At 23.9% G+C, this 23,413-nt stretch overlaps 1 protein-coding gene across 2 annotated transcripts in view; it reads left to right on the forward strand.

Moving 5' to 3' along the window:
• The first annotated feature begins 7,432 nt into the window (after nucleotides 1-7,432).
• Nucleotides 7,433-23,413, forward strand: part of LOC109601179 (organic cation transporter protein-like) — a 30,037-nt gene continuing 14,056 nt past the window's right edge. The window contains exon 1 of one of the 2 annotated variants that reach the window (XM_049964784.1): nucleotides 7,433-7,744. Coding sequence is in view for 1 of the 2 variants with exons in the window: in XM_049964783.1 (XP_049820740.1) it covers nucleotides 22,222-22,267 (46 nt within the window). In the remaining variant the exon portion in view is untranslated. Of the gene's footprint in view, nucleotides 7,745-22,082; nucleotides 22,268-23,413 lie in introns of those variants that run through there. The other variant, XM_049964783.1, reaches the window with a different exon arrangement.

Genomic DNA, 23,413 nt, shown 5'->3' on the forward strand with positions numbered 1-23,413 from the left:
TACAGTGTATAATGTACAATGTATAATGTAGAATATATAATAAACAATGTACAGTGTAAAATACAATTTATAATAAACTTGATACGTGTATAATGTATGATAACAGTGAATATTGTGCAGTGTATAATGTACAGTGTATTACAACGTATAAAATACAATATATAATGTACAATATGTCATAAACAATGTATACTATACTATTTATAATAAACAATGTTAAAAGTACAGTATATAATGAACAGTATATAATATACGATGTATAATGTACAATATACGATGTACAACGTATGTATAATAAAAATATATAATATACAATACATATTAAATATATAATATAATTTGTAATATATAATATGTTAAATGTACAATATATGATTACAGTGTATAATAAACAATGTATAATGTTCAACGTATAATATACAATGTATAATGTACAATATAAAATGTAAATTGTATAATGTACAATTTGTAGTGTGTAATGTACAATGTATAATATATAATGTACAACATATAAAATACAATATATAATGTACAATGTATAATGAACAATGTATAATATACAATTTATTGTTGTGTGTAATGATTTCAGTGTATAATGTACAACGTACAATATACAATTTATAATCTACAATGTCTCTTAAACAATGTATAATATACAATGTTAAATGTACAATGTATGATTATAGTGTATAATATACAAAGTATAATGTATAATATAAAATGTATATTGTACAATCTTCGTACAATGTAAAACGTATATACGTACAATATATAATGTACAATGTATAATATACAATTTATTGTTGTGTATAATAATTACAGTCAATAATATACAATATATAATGTACAATGTATGGTGTATAATGTATAATATACAACATACAATTTACAAAGTATAATATACAATTTATAATAAATAATGTTAAATGTACAATGTATGATTACAGTGTATAATGTACAATATATAATGTATAATTTTATAAAAAATAAAATGCAATTATAAATTTGTAATTCAGTCTAAAAATGTGTTAAAAGAAATTCCTACATCCTTATGGAATTTTGTAATTTTTCACTCCCATAAATAGAATACCATTAAATCAAAACAAGTATTGTACCATGAATAATTAAAGTAACAATTCCTAATAATCCGTTTAGAGTAAAATCTAGGTACAAGGCGAACGTTGGCGAAAAGGGAATTCCTCCTGCACCAGCCTCGACTTTTCCACGACATTGACCCAGAGACTGGCTAATGTACGAATAACAATATTCGTTCGTCGAGTTTTTTAAACCCGTACACGATTTACATAAAATTATGTGCCTGGTAACTTCCTTATCTCGTACGAAGGTTCCAATGCTTGTCGATTAATACACAGAAAATGGTCCGTGACCATGAAACAAAAACTGGGTTAATGTTATAAACAAAACGATGTTTTTACACCAATTAAATCTGGAACAATTGAGATAATTCGATGGTACTTAAATAATTTACACCTACTTCATTCGATCAGGGAGAAATTTTAGGAATTGTTAGTTTTTAAAACAAATAAATAAAAACTACTCAGAATTTAAATACGTGAATGTTTTCAAAAAAAAAAAAATGTTAGTCATGCGAAATACGAATATCCGGCTAAAATAAACATCATCCTGTATAATAAATTAGTTTGTTCCCAGAATGTTTAGCCGCATTTACGCGTGAAATTGTTTAAACAATGTAAAGTACAATTGTAATTATTATAAAATAATAACTAAATGTGTTTTAATATTCTAATGCAGTAATTAAATGCTCCGGTATTTCCAGTAAATGCAAATGTCAGTCAGTTTAGAGTTTCCGGATGCGATTATTAATAAAAATTAAATATTAAACAATTAAACATCAGTAAAGGTAGTTCTAACCTCACATAACCTAACCTAACCTCTCTTAACCTAACCTAACCTAACAAAGTGCAAAAATGAATGTCATTTCCTGATTTCATTAATTATAGCATATACATTATACACTAAGAACATTCAACATCATCATCGTTAACGTAATTTTGTAAATTTTTTATATCAAGGTTATCGTAGAAATAAAATATAATTGACACGTACTCAATACGTCATTAAGTATTGACCAATTAAGATATGTCGGTCCAAAACACAAAAGACGATAAATAATTTGATGTAACTGTCACTGATTAAATTACTTAAATAATTACGGAAATTATAAATATAGTAAATCATATCTTGTTTGGTTTGTTTAAATTAAACTTAAACCGTCGATAAATAAAATAAAACATTATGCCACTTACTATTTTAATAATCTGTTTTATTAATATTATAAATATTAAGTATTTATGATAATTTATGTCAGTTTAAGATCCATAAACGTCCTTAAAATTCATAAATCACATCCATCATAATTTTATTTTAATTTAAATGTCTCGGAAGTGCATTTTTAAATAAAACCATTCCTGTCGACCTCAATGTTATTGTTCAGGTGGACTTGACATAAACAATTCATGTTTACATTTCTAATAATACATTAAAAAAATTGCTTCAAGAACAATTTTATGTGATTCGTGATAAAACAACTTGTTTCAATGACTTCAATATTCAGTTATGATTAATATCTATTAATTATGATTAAACCGGTGTGAGTTAAATAGAATAAATTGATTGGTTGACACCCCCCAAAAAAAAAAAATACACTCAACGTGTACCTTTAACATAAGATATGAATAGTTTAATTCAGATTGGCACTTCCTTTGTTCATAAATCATCCGAAGGTCTCACTAAAAGTACGTAGATAATATGCGAATTATACGACTACATTTTGTATAATCAGTGAGAATGAGCAATTAATTTTTTTGTTTATATACTTAAAAAATAATTGTTGCATGTTTGTGCATTATTATTACCTATTTGATTTTTCCAACAAATATTTTTGCACCTTACTCATTGTTGTGGGTCAGATATACTTATTTTTTTTTAATTTTATTTACATATTTTATTATTAAATAGAATTTATTAATATTAATGAGCTTTTATCAACACATTTATGTAAATATTTCTAATTTTGATTATTTTTAACAAACTTAATTTAAAATTTAAGGCAAATATTTAGAATTAATTTCTATTATTGATGAAAAAATGATATAAAACTCATTTATAAATGAATTATTTATTCATTATATTATTATAGAGTGTTACAAATATATTTTTTTAATTTTTTTTCGTAACATTAAATTGTATTAAGTTCTACATTTGTGTAAAAATACACTATAAATTCAAAATTAGATTAATCAGTTGATAATTTATGTGATTCTTTAAATAAATTTGTGTAAACTCGTTTTGTAAAAGTAAATAATTATATTTTTAGTAATATTCAGGGAAATAATAAGTTTACAAAAGTTCCACAGAAAAGTCTGTATATTTTTAAAATAAAGATAAAAATGCTAAAAATTATGTTTAAATTAAGTCTTATAAATAATTTTGACCATTTTTCTTAATTAATTTTTATAAATTAAATAGAATTTATTAATATTAATGAATTTTTATCAACACATATATGTAAATATTTCTAATTCTTTGGATTATTTTTAACAAACTTGAGAAAAATAGGTAGAATGAATTTTTATTAATTCAATTTTGATGAAAAAATTATATAAAACTCATTTACACATGAATTATTTATTTTTTAACTTCTTTAAATATTAATAATTTCTATAGAGTGTTACAAATATAATTTTTTGTATACTCCCAAGAAACATTTGTGTAAAAATACAATATATAGGGTGGAACAGAAGAATCTGACAGAATTCTAAGCTAATAATACCTCAAACTTCAATAATTTATGCTGTTATGTATTTTATTTTTTAAATTTAAGTAAAATGAACTCCTGTTCTATCTTACCTTGATTCAAAATTTGCTTCCACTCATTTTCAGTGATTGTTTAAATGTTTTTATAGATATTATGAAGCAAAAATAATATTTATATAAATTAAATTTATGTATATTTTTATCACTTAACAGTAAAATGAACTTCTGATCCATCTTTCCTTGATTCAAACCTTCCTGTTACTCTCATACTCCCATATATTGTGAGGAATCTCTGTAAATTTGTTTCAATTCTAAACTATTGAAAGGACGAGGTGTGTTCACACATTTTTCTTTTAAGGCCAACCCATAACCAGTAATTGAAAACAATTAAATCATGAGGATCAGGATACTTTCTCCATACAGTGAAGCAGCATAAATTCTGTAGGTACTCATAATAGCAACAGATGTGTTAATACCACTAATTACAAAACCAACACCATCGATTTTTGTAACAAACAACACAAAAAGCAAACAATACTTGTAATTCGCCACATATTTTTGCTTCACCCTGTATTTTTTTCATAATATTATTATTATGTTTTTAACTTCAGGGCTCTATTAATTTAGATTATCTTGAAATTAAAATTACATAATGTATTATGTTTGTATGACTTTTATTTTTCATTTTATATTAAAAACATTGAATTAGTTGGGTAACTCTGTTAATTATATACAATTAGTTTTGTCTCTGATAAGGCAACTTAACTTAATTTATAAAAATACCATTTTACTTGGCGTATATTTTAATTTTTCAAAAACTATCTTCCTAAAATATTAAAGGTCGTTTGTTTAAAAAGAAGAATTTGAGCAGAATTTGAATGAAAATGACGCACGTATTTTGTTTGTTATTTAAGGTTGTTGTTCATGGTTTTCTGGAAAGCAAGAAGGTTGATAAATATGTAAAAATTGTTAAGAATTGACTACATTTAAAACTACTATGGTATAGGTGTTAAGTTGTCCTTAAAAATACATTTCCTGTGCTCTTATCTGCATTACCGTCCTTTTAATTTAAATGGTGACAATATTGAACAACAGTGAGCATTTTCACCAAAATTTAATTACTCTGGATGTAAAACATTAGGAGTATTGGAATGAGGGAATGTTGGATAATTATTACTGGACAATTGTAAAGGAAACTGATCCTGACAATCCTGAAAACGACACACTATCTTGGTCGTCATTTACGGTTATTGTTCATGGTTTTTTGGAAAAGAAGGGGGTTGATAATTGAGTAAAAATTGCTAAAAGTTTATTACTTTTAAAATTACTATGTCATAAATGTCAATTTAGTCTTAAAAATTAATTTCCTGTACTCTCATCTAGATTACTGTCCTCCTAATTTAGGAGATGAAAATAATGAACAAAGTGAACATTTTCACCAAAATTTAATTACTCTGGATGTAAAACATTAGGAGTATTGGAATGAGGGAATGTTGGGTGATTTTTACTGGATAATTATAAGGGAAAATGATCCTGACAATCCTGAAAACAACACACTATCTTGGTCGTCATTTAAGGTTATTGTTCATGGTTTTCTGGAAAAGAAGAGGGTTGATAATTGAGTAAAAATTGCTAAAAGTTTATTACTTTTAAAATTACTATGTCATAGATGTCAATTTAGTCTTAAAAATTAATTTCCTCTACTCTCATCTAGATTACTGTCCTCCTAATTTAGGAGATGAAAATAATGAACAAAGTGAACATTTTCACCAAAATTTAATTACTCTGGATGTAAGACATTAGGTGTATTGAAATGAGGGAATGTTGGGTGATTTTTACTGGTTAATTGTAAGGGAAAATGATCCTGACAATCCTGAAAACGACACACTATCTTGATCGTCATTTAAGGTTATTGTTCATGGTTTTCTGGAAAAAAAGAGTGTTGATAATTGAGTAAAAATTGCTAAAAGTTTATTACTTTTAAAATTACTATGTCATAGATGTCAATTTAGTCTTAAAAAGTAATTTCTTGTACTCTCATCTAGATTACTGTCCTCCTAATTTAGGAGATGAAAATAATGAACAAAATGAACATTTTCACCAAAATTTAATTACTCTGGATGTAAGACATTAGGAGTATTGGAATGAGGGAATGTTGGGTGATTTTTACTGGATAATTATAAGGGAAAATGATCCTGACAATCCTGAAAACAACACACTATCTTGGTCGTCATTTAAGGTTATTGTTCATGGTTTTCTGGAAAAGAAGAGGGTTGATAATTGAGTAAAAATTGCTAAAAGTTTATTACTTTTAAAATTACTATGTCATAGATGTCAATTTAGTCTTAAAAATTAATTTCCTCTACTCTCATCTAGATTACTGTCCTCCTAATTTAGGAGATGAAAATAATGAACAAAGTGAACATTTTCACCAAAATTTAATTACTCTGGATGTAAGACATTAGAAGTGTTGGAATGGGGGAATGTTGGGTGATTTTTACTGGATAATTATAAGGGAAAATGATCCTGACAATCCTGAAAACAACACACTATCTTGATCGTCATTTAAGGTTATTGTTCATGGTTTTCTGGAAAAGAAAAGGGTTGATAATTGTGTAAAAATTGATAAGAATTTATTACTTTTAAAATTACTATGTCATAGATGTCAATTTAGTCTTAAAAATTAATTTCCTGTACTCTCATCTAGATTACTGTTCTCCTAATTTAGAAGATGAAAATAATGAACAAAATGAACATTTTCACCAAAATTTAATTACTCTGGATGTAAGACATTAGGAGTATTGGAATGAGGGAGTTCTGGATGATTATTGTTGGACAATTATAAGAGAAACTGTTCCTGAAAATCTTAAAAGGGACACCCTATCTTAGTTGTCATTTAAAGCTGTTGTTTGTGGTTTTCTGGGAAACAAGGCAGTTGATAATTATGTAAAAATTGTTCTCAAGTTACTACTTTGAAAACTACTTTGCTATATGTGACAATTTGTTCTTAAAAAATATATTTCTCATCAAGATTACGTTTCTCCTAATTGAGGAGTTGAAAATGATGAACAAGGTGAACATTTTCACCAAATTTTAATTGTTGTGGATGTGCGAGAACGATTATAGTGGAATGAAGACATGCCAAGTGATTATTACTGGGTCCAAGCAACTGATTCTAAGGAAAATACTCAAATCAGTTAATCTAGAAAGATGAGTAATGAAGGAATGGATTAATATTCATGTTAATAATATTTCTTAAAGTAATGTTTGTTGAAGTAAATAAATATGTGGAAAATAACCAAAAATGTACTATAAATATCATAAATATGTCAACAAACAATATTAAATTGACGGATATTGTGTGGTACGTAAATCCCCAATCAATTATCAGCGACGTGTCGATGTCGAATGATTGTGAGAAAAAAATGCCAGAACCAACAACCAGATAGATAGATACAACATATAGAAAAATCTCCGTAATACATAACGCGTGCAACGTCGGATTAGCCAGATCCATTTTTATATTAATTAGTGTGTCGCATCTCATATCAGGGTCACAACGAGTCTAACCGCCGCGGCCGCTCCGTACTGATAATAAATGACAATTCAGTAAAACCAATCACCATCACTCCGGCCAGTCGCACTCGTCGTTTTTTCCAGTCGCGTTCGCAAGTTTTCCTCTCCATTTTCCCCACGACGTCCGCCTAAGGCGACGGCGACACTGCGGTACCACCGTCGACCCGTCCACGCACCGCACTCGCTCAACTAACCACTTCCGATTCCTGAGTCGGCCGTCCGGCACCGGCGGTTTAAAAAACTCGCCTTCAATTAAACCATCCACCAGTCGGCGGCCGTGATTCGATATCTGCATGCGCCCAGACGCGGTGGCTGTTCCTGTTGCAGTGCTGTTCTTTGTGTGTGATAGGTGCCCGAAGGAAGGACCCAGGTGCGTACCGAAGCTTGCACGTTGGGCGCCAAACGTTGGGCGCCAAAACGTTTTGGTTTATCATTTTATTTTGGCGTTTTATATTTAGACGCCAATTCATATCGTAACTATTTTCAAACGGCGTACTAACTAAATGGATTTCGTTACGTTTGTAGTAGAAAGCGAAATTCTATATATAACAGGTTCTGTTTTGCAGAACAACAATAATGTTTTTGTGATGTGGAGATCATGTTTGTTTTTCTTACTTATATTACAGTGGACTTGTAAAGTGTAAAACCATAAAATAATATAATTTACATTGATACTAACTCATAGTTGGTTATTTTTAATAAAAACAATTTGATTGTTTGAAATTAAGGACCAAATTATTTTCCAGTTTTTCCACTCACACAATTTGTTGTAATACAATAACAATAATTAACGTAATTCAACTGATTTCCATAACAACATAAATTTAAATATTTATCACGTTTTTATCTGTACGTATTTTAAAAATATTTTAAGTTAAAATTTACATTTAAAGAATGAATTCAATAAAGTTAAATTATGTATTAAAATATAATTAAATAAAATATAATAAAAATATATAATAATATAAAATATAATTATAATCAATGATAAAAACTCAACAAAAATTAAAATTAAATATTTATTATATTTAATTAATGGAAATTTAATAACCAACCTATAATCTCATAAAAACATGTTTTATTTAAAAAACCACAAATAAATAAAATCTAATTGCAAACTAATAAAAATTTCTTATATTTAATTAACCAAACTAAAAATATTTAAAGATATTTTTACAGTTTTTTTTCCCCTAATTTCTAAAATATTTTAGATTTAACTATTTAAATATATAGTTAATAAGTTTAAAATGTAATATAAATTAATATTTAATTCTCAATACAGAAATGTAATAAATATACTATTTTTAATATTTAATTAATAAAAATAAAATTATTCAAAGATATTTTTATAATTTGTAATCTCATTTGTTATGTCTAATTCCTAAAATATTTTATGTTAACTATTAATTATTAAAAATAATAAATTTCTTTAAATATTGAATAATATAAATATTTTATATTTAAAATTAATAATTAAATATTTAAAATATAATTAAATAGAATAAATAGATAAATAAATAAAATTTTCAACAAAAATGTAAAGAATAAAATATTTTTATTATTTAATTAATAAAAATAAAAACATTCTAAGGCATTTTTTCAATTAGTAATTTTGTTCGTTATTTCTAATTTCTAAAATATTTTCTTAACTATTAAAAATTAATAATATTGAAAATGTGAATTTTACAATATTAGTTTTATTTCTTCAAAAATAATGATTAAATCTATGAAATATAGATAGAAATAGAATAAATAAATAAATAAATAAAATTCAATATAAAAAATAAAAAATAAAGGATTTTTATTATTTAATTAATTAAAATAAAAATATTCTAAGGTATTTTTACAATTTGTAATCTTGTTTGTTGTTTCTAATTTATAAAATATTTTATGTTAACTATTAAATATTAAGAATAATAAAATTGTTTAAATATTGAATAATGTGAATCTTATAATACAATATTTGTTTTATTAATTCAAAATTAATAATTTAATCTATAAAATATAATTAAATAGAATAAATAAAATTCTCAGAAGAAATAAAAAATAAAGGATTAATTAATATCTAATTAATTAAAATAAAAATATTGTAATATAATAAAATATCTAAAATATTTTATGTTGATTATTAATTATTAAGAATAACACATTTCTTTAAATATTGAATAATATGAATTTTACGATTTAAGTTTTATTTATTTAAAATTAAAGATTAAGTTTATAAAATTTAATTAAGTAGAATAAATTCATAATTAAATAAAACTCAATACAAAAATGTAACTAAATACAGTATTTTTAATATTTAATTAATAAAAATAAAAATATTCAATGTTGTTTATAGTTTATAATTTTTAAAATATTTTATGCTGGTTATTATTATTATAATAAATTAACTAAATATTGAATAATATGAATTTTATAATATTGGTTTTAATTAACTATGTAAAATAATAATTAATATAATAATAATTAAAATAATTGACAAAGAAATTAAATTAAAAATGAATATCCATTTTATACAAAGCAATTTATAAAAATAAATAAAAAATTAAAAAAATATTGATTACAAATTAAATTTTAAAATTCCAAATTTTTCTTATAATTTTAAAAACATAAAAATTTGTAATATTTTGAAAAAAAAATAAATAAATTACATTGTAAAATTCTTCTATTTTTTCAATTTTATTTTAATCTTAATTGTTTTATTTCATAATATTATAAATTTTGAATATTTATTAAAATTTTAAATGAAGAAATATCCTAAAAATAAATAAAAAATAGGAATGAATAAAATGAAGAAGTATTTATAAAATTTTTTTAGAAAGAATATTAAAATAAAAAAGTATAACAAAATTTAAAAATCAAATAAACTTTTGTATATAAGTTAAAATTTCAATGTTTTGAAATTTTTCTTATAATTTTAAAAATATAAAGTTTTTTAATATTTTGAATTTAAAATAATAAATTGCATTGTAAAATTCTTCTATTTTTTCAATTTTATTTTAATCTTAATTATATTATTTCTTAATATTATAAATATTATATTTATTCAAATAAAGGAATATTCAAAAAATAAATAAAAAAATAGGAATAAATAAAATGAATAAAATGAAAAAGTATTTATAAAATTTTTTAGAAGCGATAATAAAATAATAAAACTTAACAAAATTTAAAAATTATATAAAATTAAAATTTAAAATTCCAATTTTTTCAAATCTTTCTTATAATTTTAAAAATATAAAATTTGTAATATTTTGAGATAAATTTAATTTAACCTTAATTATATTATTTTTTAATATTATAAATGTTGAATATTTATTAAAATTTAAATTAAAGGAATATTCAAAAAATAAATAAAAAATAGGAATGAATAAATTGAGTAAAATGAAAAAGTGTATTAATATTATTTCTAAAAAAAAATAAAAAGTATTTCTTTTATTTATTATATTAAATAATATTAGTTATACAATTTATTAATTTCCTATAAGATATAATAATATATCAATTTTATTTTATTTATAATTATAAAAATATAATTATTCTAAATTTTGCTGTTTATTAGAATTTTAAATAAAATATGTATTTTAAAAATATAAATAGTAAAATAATATTTATGATTTTAAAAAATCATTAAAATAATAATGTTTATAATAAAATTCTTCAAAACTAATGCTTAATACATTTTTGAATTTTTTTTTTAATACATTTTATAATTATAAATTTTTTTGAAACTGTTGAAAACATTTCAAATTTAATACAACATATAAAAGAATGTTTATTGTAAACATTTTTTAAAAATAATAATACTAATTAGTAAACAAATTTTCACAAATATATTTTTATTGACATATACATGTTTATCACCTTTTTGTCTAGACATATTTTTAAAATATGACACTTTTATTAGAAATTGTGATAAAAAGCTTTAAATATGCTATGTAATTAACGAAAACCTAATTATAATTATTCTGTTAAAAACTGATAAGTAATTATTAGTATGACATTAAAATTGCTAATTAGATACATATATTATTTGTTTATTATTTTTTTTTAACAATACTACAAAGCAACTGTGATTAAATATTGTTTTTACTTTTATTAATATTAAATTAAATTTATTTTTTAGTATATGTTGACCAAAATATAATTTACATTTTCACGAGAAATCTAATTTAATTTAAAAGCAACATGATGCAAATTGACACTTTGAAGCTTTGCCAAAATATTGTAAACTCATACTTAATTGTTTCCAGTGATCAAGGAAAACATGTTTTTCATTTCAATTAAATATTAGTCAAAATATTTATTTTACACACATTTAATTTTTAGAATTTTGTAAATAAGAATATAAAATTATTTAATTATATCGTAATTGTTAATAATGACAAATTGTTGGGTTATAAATTTTGAGTACAAAAGATGACCAGCCACCATTGTTGCACCAAATAAACGAATCCATTACGTAAGCGCCCCATTGAAGACTTTTGTTAATCCATCAATAGATTTTATCTAATTCACCGATGTACCAACATCAGGAAATCCAATTTAAAACGCATTCATCAGCGTCAACAGAATTGGACTCTTTTGACACGAGGTACCACACGTGGACCCGAAGAAAATGATCGACGGACTAATTTCAAAACGGTGCGGACGCGGTGACACCGATTTTAAAAATAATTTGGCAATATTTGCATAATGTTTTTGCCCGAATGGTGTTTGTGCAATTCGGATTGTTTTGCACCGCATTTGCATCGGTGTTACGGAAATAATTACGCGAAATATTAATGTAATTTCAGTCGTTGTGAAATCGGAATCGCATTCAGTTACGTAAGGCTTAAAATTACCTTTGAAATTGTCCTGAGTGAACTGGTGAAAAATTAGCAGTGACATAGAAAATGGAACATACAGAATCAGTGGTCAAATGACATTATTAATTTTTGGTATACAAATTGAAGCAATTAAAAGTACAAACTAAAACATTCTTTCAATACAATCGATTAGTACCATTTTTTTTACCTAACCTAACCTCCAAGATGGTCTGAGGTAACTTACTTACTTCATTAAGTGCTGCCTTTGACAAATCAAAGGTCCATCAAAGTCTGTGGAGGGAAAGTGTAATAAGTTTAAGTGGCAACAAATTTATTTCGAAACTATCTAAAATAACCCTCACAATATGAGGTTCGTCATTCCACAATTTCCTAAATGGAAGAAGGCTTCCCTCTTGTGTAAACTTCTGGTTGGCAACTTCATGAGTATGAAGATGTTTGTTATTCATCTCTTAGATGTAAAGTCTTCATTCAGGAACCTTCTTCAATCAGTTGTCTCCAATAATTCTTAAGCTAGTGCTTCAGCTCTAGTTCAACCCAATGGCAAGCTCCACAAACGAAAGTCTCACCTCTTTCAAGCCAATAGTTGACTCTTTGTCAAACTCATAGATGAGTAAAATTTGGATGAATGTGTACTATTTTGTATGTCACCGAAAATAGATAGAAAATGTATTGAATAACTAAACGAGGCTGTTTGTTAATCATTTCGTAGATGTAAAGTCTTCATTCAGGAACCTTCTTCAGTCAGCTCTCTCCAATAATTCTTGAGCTAGTGCTTCAGCTCTAGTTCAACCCAATGGCAAGCTCCACAAATGAAAGTCTCACCTCTTTCAAGCCAATAGTTGACTTATTGTCAAACTCATAGATGGTTAAAATTTGGATGAATGTGTACTATTTTGTATGTCACCGAAAATAGATAGAAAATGTATTGAATAACTAAACGAGGCTGTTTGTTAATCATTTCGTAGATGTAAAGTCTTCATTCAGGAACCTTCTTCAGTCAGCTCTCTCCAATAATTCTTGAGCTAGTGCTTCAGCTCTAGTTCAATCCATTGGCAAGCTCCACAAACGAAAGTCTCGCCTCTTTTAAGCCAATAGTTGACTTGTTGTCAAACTCATAGATGATTAAAATTTGGATGTATGTGTACTATTTTGTATGTCACCGAAAATAGATAGAAAAAGTATTGAATAACTAAACGAGGCTGTTTGTTAATCATCTCGTAGATGTAAAGCCTTCATTCAGGAACCTTCTTCAGTCAGCTCTCTCCAATAATTCTTGAGCTAGTGCTTCAGCTCTAGTTCAACCCAATGGCAAGCTCCACAAACGAAAGTCTCGCCTCTTTCAAGTCAATAGTTGACTTTTTGTCAAACTCATAGATGATGAAATTTGGATGTATGTGTACTATTTTGTATGTCACCGAATATAGATAGAAAATGTATTGAATAACTAAACGAGGCTGTTGTTAATCATCTCATAGATGTTAAGTCTTCATTCACGAACCTTCTTCAGTCAGCTCTCTCCAATAATTCTTGAACTAGTGCTTCAGCTCTAGTTCAACCCATTGGCAAGCTCCACGAACGAAAGTCTCACCTCTTTCAAGCCAATAGTTGACTTATTGTCAAACTCATAGATGGTTAAAATTTGGATGTATGTGTACTATTTTGTATGTCACCGAAAATAGATAGAAAATGTATTGAATAACTAAACGAGGCTGTTTGTTAATCATTTCGTAAATGTAAAGTCTTCATTCAGGAACCTTCTTCAGTCAGCTCTCTCCAATAATTCTTGAGCTAGTGCTTCAGCTCTAGTTCAACCCAGTGGCAAGCTCCACAAACGAAAGTCTCACCTCTTTCAAGCCAATAGTTGACTTATTGTCAAACTCATAGATGATTAAAATTTGGATGTATGTGTACTATTTTGTATGTCACCGAAAATAGATAGAAAAAGTATTGGATAACTAAACGAGGCTGTTGTTAATCATCTCGTAGATGTAAAGTCTTCATTCAGGAACCTTCTTCAGTCAGCTCTCTCCAATAATTCTTGAGCTAGTGCTTCAGCTCTAGTTCAACCCATTGGCAAGCTCCACAAACGAAAGTCTCGCCTCTTTTAAGCCAATAGTTGACTTTTTGTCAAACTCATAGATGATTAAAATTTGGATGTATGTGAACTATTTTGTATGTCACTGAATATAGATAGAAAATGTATTGGATAACTAAACGAGGCTGTTTGTTAATCATCTCGTAGATGTAAAGTCTTCATTCAGGAACCTTCTTCAGTCAGCTCTCTCCAATAATTCTTGAGCTAGTGCTTCAGCTCTAGTTCAACCCATTGGCAAGCTCCACAAACGAAAGTCTCGCCTCTTTTAAGCCAATAGTTGACTTGTTGTCAAACTCATAGATGATTAAAATTTGGATGTATGTGTACTATTTTGTATGTCACCGAAAATAGATAGAAAATATATTGAATCTGGATGTTTATTAATCATCTCATTGATTTAAAATCTTCATTCAAGAACCTTCTTCAGTTCACTCTCTCCAATAATTCGTTGAAACCAACGGTTGAAGCTTTATCAAAAACTTACATGATAAAAATATGGTTCAATGTGAACTAAAATAGTTAGAAAATGTATTGAAAAAACAAAACGAGACTGTTGATTAATCGTCGTCTAGAAGGCGAGCTGTTAAAATTATTTAAATGACCAAGAGATGAAAAATTAAAACTGACATAATTGTATAATGCGAGCTTATGACTCATTAATTCATTAACAGTGGCGAAATTTCACTGCTTTGTGTCAATTACAATTGCTACGAATTAACTATTTTATTTTTAAGACGCTACATTTGTGTGTGTTTAGTTCGAAATGATAAGCAGCACAATTATTATTTTAATGGACATCCTAATAGATTTTTTTTTCCATTCATTGATACAGATACGGAAGGATGCGTGGGATAATTTGATAAACACATGCATAAAAGTGTACAATATATTTAATCACAAATATTTCAACAATTAGTTAATAGTTATCGACTTTTACTTGTTGATTGTGGAATAAAATATCTCACTGTGTAATTATGCATTTATGTGATTATTTAAGTAAAAATATAAATTTCTAAAAAACTACATTAATTAACACTTAAGTAAAGTCTTAAATTTATAGTCGTGCAACCAGATAATTATTGTTTATTACTTTTAATGTATGAAATTAAATGTTACTACACACTTTAAGAATTTTCACTTTTATTGATGTAAATTGCTTAAATTTTCAATTAGATTGATTTAATTTTTCATTAGAGTATTATAAATATACAGTGAGGTCTGAAAAAATCCATCAGTCAAACATAACCTACAATTCAAGAGTAAACGAGATACCCACTGTATAATTAACCATTTTGTGATTATTTAAGCAAAAATGTAAATTTATAAAAAGCTATATTAATTAATACTTCATCAATTCATTAATTTGAACATTATTAATATGAAGTGAGGCTTGAAAAAGTTCTTCAGACAAACATAACCAACAATTTAGGAGTAAACGAGGCATTAAAAGCCTTTTGATGTTCAAATATTGCTCTGTAATACTTTTTTTATAGAAATATTAATTTCTATTAGTACTTATGGTAAAATTTAGTTATATTTACAATAGTTATATGACCTCACTGAATAATTAAGTAATTTGTGGTTTTCAAGTTTAATTGACTTACTCTTAACTATAAAATATTTTATTCCTTTATTATATTTGTTCAATTTCTTTAAATATTTTATAAGTAAATGTCATAAAAGTGTTAAAATACATGATTATCAACATTTATAAAATGATGTAATTTATTTGTTAGTACTAATTCTTAAAAGTGACAATTATGGGAATGTTTTTACACCTCAATAAAAACACCAATCAATTCGTTTTGATATAATTTGAATGCAAAATAACTTTTTATAGTAAATGGGGGGAAGTAATAGTCAATTATAAAACAGTATGAAGTAACTTGAACTTTAGATATAAATTATACTGATCATTACTGAAATGTACACTTGACACCAGAAGGAAGGTGGAATTAATAATATTACCTCTGACTGTGTAGTTTCTCTTTTTTTTAATACATCTCAAGTGTAAAGCATATTAATTATAAATCAGATCAAGGTGTTTTCATTTTAGACATTTTAATAAATGCATTTATTAAACTGAGTCACTAAATAAACCATTAAAGTGTTTGCATGTCCTTTTTGTTGAAGTACCACCTACATATTACACCTGAGTACTTTTTCTTTCTCGAAACCCATAAACCATTAATTTACTAGTTGTATTGTTGTAACTAGTTCTGCTTAAACTTGCAAATTTCAATGCCAATATCACTACAATCATTTATTTTATTCATATGTCAAGGGAAATTATTTATCTGAAATTTTTCAAAAATGTGTAATTCCCCAAACTACTCTTGCCAACTTAATTATTTACATCCAAACAGGTGCGAAAGACACCGACGGAAATACACTAAAGTGCTTTGTAACAAGGCTGTCGCACAAATTTAATCAAAATTTATACTTTAATTTTATCAAAATTATTGTTAATTGAATATTAATCCTCACAAACAATATGAAACTTGTTTATTAATACCACTGACACAAACACAATAACATAAATCAAATTGTGATTCAACAATAAAATAATACATTTCGAAATTGTATTTATAAACAACTAACAAAAGCGATAAAATTTATTTAATAAAACAAAGTGTGACCTTGGTTGCCTATATACAGGTGCGGTTGGGTATTTAAATTGATTTTGTTTCAATAAAAGTAATTTTAGTGGTTATTTATTGTTTTTAATTTGAAATTACGGCAATTACATAAATTAAAATATTAACAAATAGGTAATTATAATTTGTTACGTGCAAAATTCTTCACACGACACTATGTAGGTCGAAAATTTCATTACAATAATTATAAAATAATTAAACAAACCACTTAAAAGTTTTATTCTTAATTTCTAAATCGCTGTTAATTGTCCATTAAAAGGTGTTGCCAAACAATAAATAAGTTGATTGCGTAGTTTTTTCCTAATTAAAAAATTCTGAAAAGTTGCTGAAAGTTCCTGAAACATTTCCTGCTGTGCCGTGACCTCAATGTACTTGACATTCAGTTTACAAACGTGCATTTTGTTTAAAGCCTTGTTATTTGAACAAAAGTTATTTGTATTTATTTTAAAAATTCCTGCTTTGATGTAATCTCAAGTGAAGTGTTTAAAATTCAGCCTGCGAACGTTTTTTTCGTTACAAATAATAAACCAACAATTCTGAGAAGCTGAAATTGTAATTTTCGTCTAAATTTAAGTTCCTGCGAAACTGGTGATTGAAAATTATGTTTTAAATGGAAGATATTTCACTTCCTCCCTTCAGACCACGGTTGGGAACTCAGGAAATTAAAAGATATTGAACATTTCTATCCTGATTGAGACGTACAGGACTTTAATTTAACGATAATATTTCAATTAATATTCCTGTTATGATTTTAATATCTCATATGCGTATAAAACGTTGTAAATTTTACGGAAACTATTAATTAATTAATTCATGTGACACATGAGAAGTGTTATTAGAAGACTTGACAGTCCGCATAATATTTATCATGTGTTTAACACAACTGTTATTTATTACAACCCGGCAAAAAACCTAACCGAATTTTTGAGATCAAAGCGGAAAAAATAATTAATGGGTGTCGGTTTTTATTTCCATTTTCGTCGCGGACGATAATTTTTAATTTTTGACGCCATAACCTTAGGAATATTTTCTTGGAGCGGTGACAGTTAAGGACAATCGATTTTGCTAGATATATTTGCAAGTTTAAATGTCAATAACATGTATGAATTTTTCATGTGCAATTTATTTTCTCGTTAGTGAATGACAATGTTCTTTATCTTTACGTAGATCTTGCATCGTTAAATGTAGTTCCTTTGTTTGAAATCTTCATAGAATTATAATGAAATCTTTATTATTACTGGGAAATCATCATCCAATTAAGGAACAAAAAATTTAAAACTATACGCATTACAATTTATTATCATATAATAAAAATAACCATATAAATATATTTTTGTTCATAATATCCAGATAAGATTATTAAAACTAAAATAATCTAATAAATTTATAATATTAAAATTATTTTTCATTTATATAATAAGAACTTAAAAGATTTGTAATAATTTTAATATTAATTTGTTTCAATTTTTTATGAAAATATTATTATATTTTTATTATGCCATTAAAATTAAAATGATATGTTTCTTTTGATTTTTTATTTAATTTAAATGAACTTAAAATAACAATAATAGAATAGAATCTGAATAATCTATTTATATTTTACAATAAAAATAAAAACATATATTTATTTAAGAAATTAATTAATTAATAAGATTTATATATATATATATATATATATATATATATATATATATATATATATATATATATATATATTATATTATATTATATGTTGTTTTAATAACACTTTTAAGTCAATGTTATAAAAATAAAAAATATTTTTAAAATTATAAAATTATTAAATAATTAAATAAGTATGTTTTTATTTCTAGTAACAAAATAAACAACGTTATCTGGATATTATAATTTAAAATTCATTATATACAACGTCACTTAAATTAAAATTACAGTTATACATATGTTATTTTAAAGCCAAATTAGATTAATTAAAAATATACAAATTTTGGGAATTAGACATTAAATTAAAATAATATATTTTATAACTCAATAAATTTATTATATTAAAGACAATTTTTATTTTTATATCATTAATTTTATAATGTTTAATTTCTGGAGTTTGTTTGACTTTTTAATTAATTAAAATAACATTAATTTTAAATTAGAATATCTGAATAAAATAATATTTAATAAATTGAAATATATGTTTTAAAAACACTTTTAAGTCAATGTAAATAAAATAAAAAATATTTTAATATTATAAATTTATTAAATAATTAAATGAGTATGTTTTTATTTTTAGTAATAAAATAGACAACGTAATTTGGATATTTTAATTAATAATTGATTACAACGTCACTTAAATTAAAATAAAAAAGTTCTACATATGTTAAATTAAAGCCAATTTAAATAAATTAAAAATATACAAATTTTATGAATTAGACATTAAATTAAAATAATATGATTGTTTTAAATTTAATGATAAATGATATGTTTGTTTTAAATTAAATTTATTATATTAAAGACACTTTTTATATTTATATCATTAATTTAATAATGTATAATTTCTAAAATTTGTTTAACATTTTGATTAATTAAAATGACCTTTAAAATAACATTAATTTTAAATTAGAATATCTGAATAATATAACTTTTATTTTATAATAAAAATAAAAACATATATTTATTTAATAAATATCAATATATATTTTAAAAACACTTTTAAGTCAATGTAAGAAAAATAATAAGTATGTTTTTATTTTTAGTAATAAAATAAACAACATTATCTGGATATTTTAATTAAAAATTGATTATATACATTTAAATTTGCATAAAAAATTCTACATATGTTATTTTAATATCAATTTAAATAAATTAAATAAATTAAAACAAATTTTAGGAATTAGACATAAAATAATATATTTGTTTTAAACTCAAAAAATTTATTATATTAAAGACACTTTTTATATTTATATCATTAATTTAACAATGTATAATTTCTAAAATTTATTTGACTTCTTAAATAATTAAAATGACATTTAAAATAAATCAAATTAGAAAATTTGAATAATATAACTTTTGTTTTATAAAAAATAAAAACATATTTATTTAATAAATTGAAATATATGTTTTAAAAATACTTTTAAGTCAATGTAAGAAAAATAAAAAAATATTTTTAATATTATAAATATATTAAATAATTAAATAAGTATGTTTTTATTTTAGTATTAAAATAAACAATATTATATGGATATTTTAATTTAAAACTGATTATGCACAACGTCTTTTAAATTAAAATTAAAATTAACATATGATACTTTAAAGACAATTTAGATAAAAATATACCAATTTTAGGAATTGAACAAATAAAATAATATATTTGTTTAATAAATCAATAAACTTATTATATTAATAACACCTTTAATTATTAACTTAATAATGTTTAATTTAAATGAGTTTTTCAATTAAAATATGTGTAAAACATAATTCTATTTTATAATAAAAATAAAAACATATATTATTTGATAAATTATAATATTTATTTTAATAATATTTTTAAGTCATTGTAATAAAAATAAAAAAATAAAATAATATTATAAATTTATTAAATTATTAAATAAGTATGTTTTTATTTTTTACAATAAATTAAAAAATGTTATCTGGATATTTTAATGTAAAATTGATTACATATAACATTTAAATAAATTAAAATTAAAAAATTTACACATATGTTACTTTAAAGCCAATTTAAACTAATTGTAAATATACTAATTATATGAATTAGACATCAAATTAAAATAATATTTTTGTTTAATAACTCAATAAATTTAATGTGTTAAAGACACTATATTTATATCGTTAATTTAATAATGGTGAATGCCTAAAATTTGTTTGACTTTTTAATTGATTTAAATGTGCTTTAAAATAACATTAATTTTAAATTATAAATATCTGATTACTTATTCAATAAAATAAAAAATATATATTAATAATATTTTTAAGTCAATGCTATAAAGATAAAAAATATTTTTTATATTATACATTGGTCAAATTATTGATTATATACAACTTAAGGTTTATGTTTTTTGTGTTTAAATGTTTTTTATTTTTAAATCATTAACAAGCCATTTAAATATATTAAAATTTTATGAATTTTTATTTATAATAATAATAATTAAAATAAACACATATACTCATATTCATAATTAATTAATTTTAAATTAAAAAAAGTAGTTAATATAATGTTTATTGTATTATAAAATATAAAACAATAATTTCATTTTATAGTTCATTAAATTTAAGGTATTTTTAATATTAATTTTAATGGATTTGAACACAATAAATAAAAAATATATATTAACAATATTTTTAAGTCAATGGTATAAAGATAAAAAATATTTTTTATATTATAAATTGATCAAATTATTGATTATATACTACTTAAAGTTTATGTTTTTTATGTTTAAATGTTTTTTATTTTTAAATCATTAACAAGCCATTTAAATATATTAAAATTTTATGAATTTTTATTTATAATAATAATAATTAAAATAAACACATATACTCATATTCATAAGTAATTAATTTTAAATTAAAAAAAGTAGTTAATATAATGTTTATTGTATTATAAAATATAAAACAATAATTTCATTTTATAGTTCATTAAATTTAAGGCATTTTTAATATTAATTTTAATGGATTTACACATATGAATTGTGAATGTCCAGATAATATAATTTTTATGTTACATTTATTACAGTCAACTTATTAACATTTTTGCACTTTTATGCATTAACTTAAATGGACATACGAAAACTGTGGAATCAGTCATTTATAAATAAACATTTTCACTCAATAAAAAAAAATGTGTGACGTTATTTTCGCACAGAAACAATGCATCAATAAAACAGCTAGTTATAAATAGTACTGGAAAACAATTTTTCGATTATGTCGAATAGTTATTAATATTCACATTTGACACGCAGGTTAATTTAATTAAATTAGTTAAAAACAAATCCCCCGTTGCGGGTACCGGGTAATTGGGCCGGAATTCACCCGTACGGGTTCCGTGGTACCGCACCACAAACGGACAAAATAAAAAAAACCACGTCGGATTCAAAGATAAAGGTGTATGCGGTGTACCATTGTGATAGATGATCGCGAAACGCGGACCGGATCGCACACGACGATTCGTCCGGGACGGGACCAGGCGAATTTCTTTCGCACGATAGTACCACAGTGCGGTGTGACCGGCCCAGGCCCGTACCAAATTGTCGGTGATTAGCACCCGTTTACTTGTTACGAAGCGATGGCATTCCAAGATGACGTCGTTGTGGTACAGGAGCGTTTGCTGCGTAAGTATCGATTCGTGTTTGCTGATCTAATATTGATAAGTGACGGGTTTTAATCAACGTTATCGGTTTCATTGCATTAAAAGTGACATAATTGTATTTATATTTCATTGAAAACGGCTAAAATTGACGATATATCTGTGTGTATAAGATAATAAGATGAGTTTTCGAGTGTTTTTTACTATTTGTTTATTGATAAAATCAATAATTTATGGTTTAATTTGTGCGAAACTAATTACAACAATTTTTAAAGTAAATACACAAATTTAAATTTCAGTGAGTTCATGTTTATTTATATTAGAACAAAAAAATAAAATTAAAAAAGAAGGAAACAAAATTTTAGTTCTACAAAAAAAATGTATCAACTATTTAAACATATACATGGTTAATTTAAATAAACATGATAATTGATTGATGACATTTAATAATGCTTATTTTTCAAAACAATACATCAAACCACTTAAAAACGTATATTTATTATTAATTAATAACTCAGTTGTTTTTTATCTACGATATAATTATAAATTACTTAAAAACAACAATAAAATGTATAAATTTTGACAATAAAATGTATGAATTTTGACAATAAAAAATGTATATACAAAAAGTAAGGTTAGTTGATGTAGAAAATGTTTTCACATTCAATTTTGTTTGACAATCCTTATTTTTCATAACAACACTTTAAAACTTATATTTTATGAATTAATAACTCAATTGTTATTTATGTGAAGTATAATTATAGCTTACTCGATAAAGAATAATAACTAGTCAATAAAATGTGTGAGTTTTGGCAATAAAATGTGTATACATAGAAATAAAGGTTAGTTGTTTCAGTAAATGTGACTTTAAAATGTCCTTTTGGATTTAATTCTATTGAACAATTATTATTTCTCAAAGCAATGCATCAACTACTTCAAAAAATATATATTTTATAAATTAATTACACAGTCTTTTTTATCTGAGGTATAATTATAGATTATTTAAAAAGTAATAATAATCCTTTAACAAAATGTATAAGTTTTGACAATAATATATATATGTACACAGAAAGTAAGGTTAGTTAAATTAAAAAAATGTGTTTTTACATTTAATTTTATTTAACAATTACTTTGAATCATATATTTTATGAATTAATAACTTTGTTATTTT

The sequence above is a fragment of the Aethina tumida genome, chromosome 3 (genome assembly GCF_024364675.1).
Source record: "Aethina tumida isolate Nest 87 chromosome 3, icAetTumi1.1, whole genome shotgun sequence".
NCBI lineage: Eukaryota > Metazoa > Arthropoda > Insecta > Coleoptera > Nitidulidae > Aethina > Aethina tumida.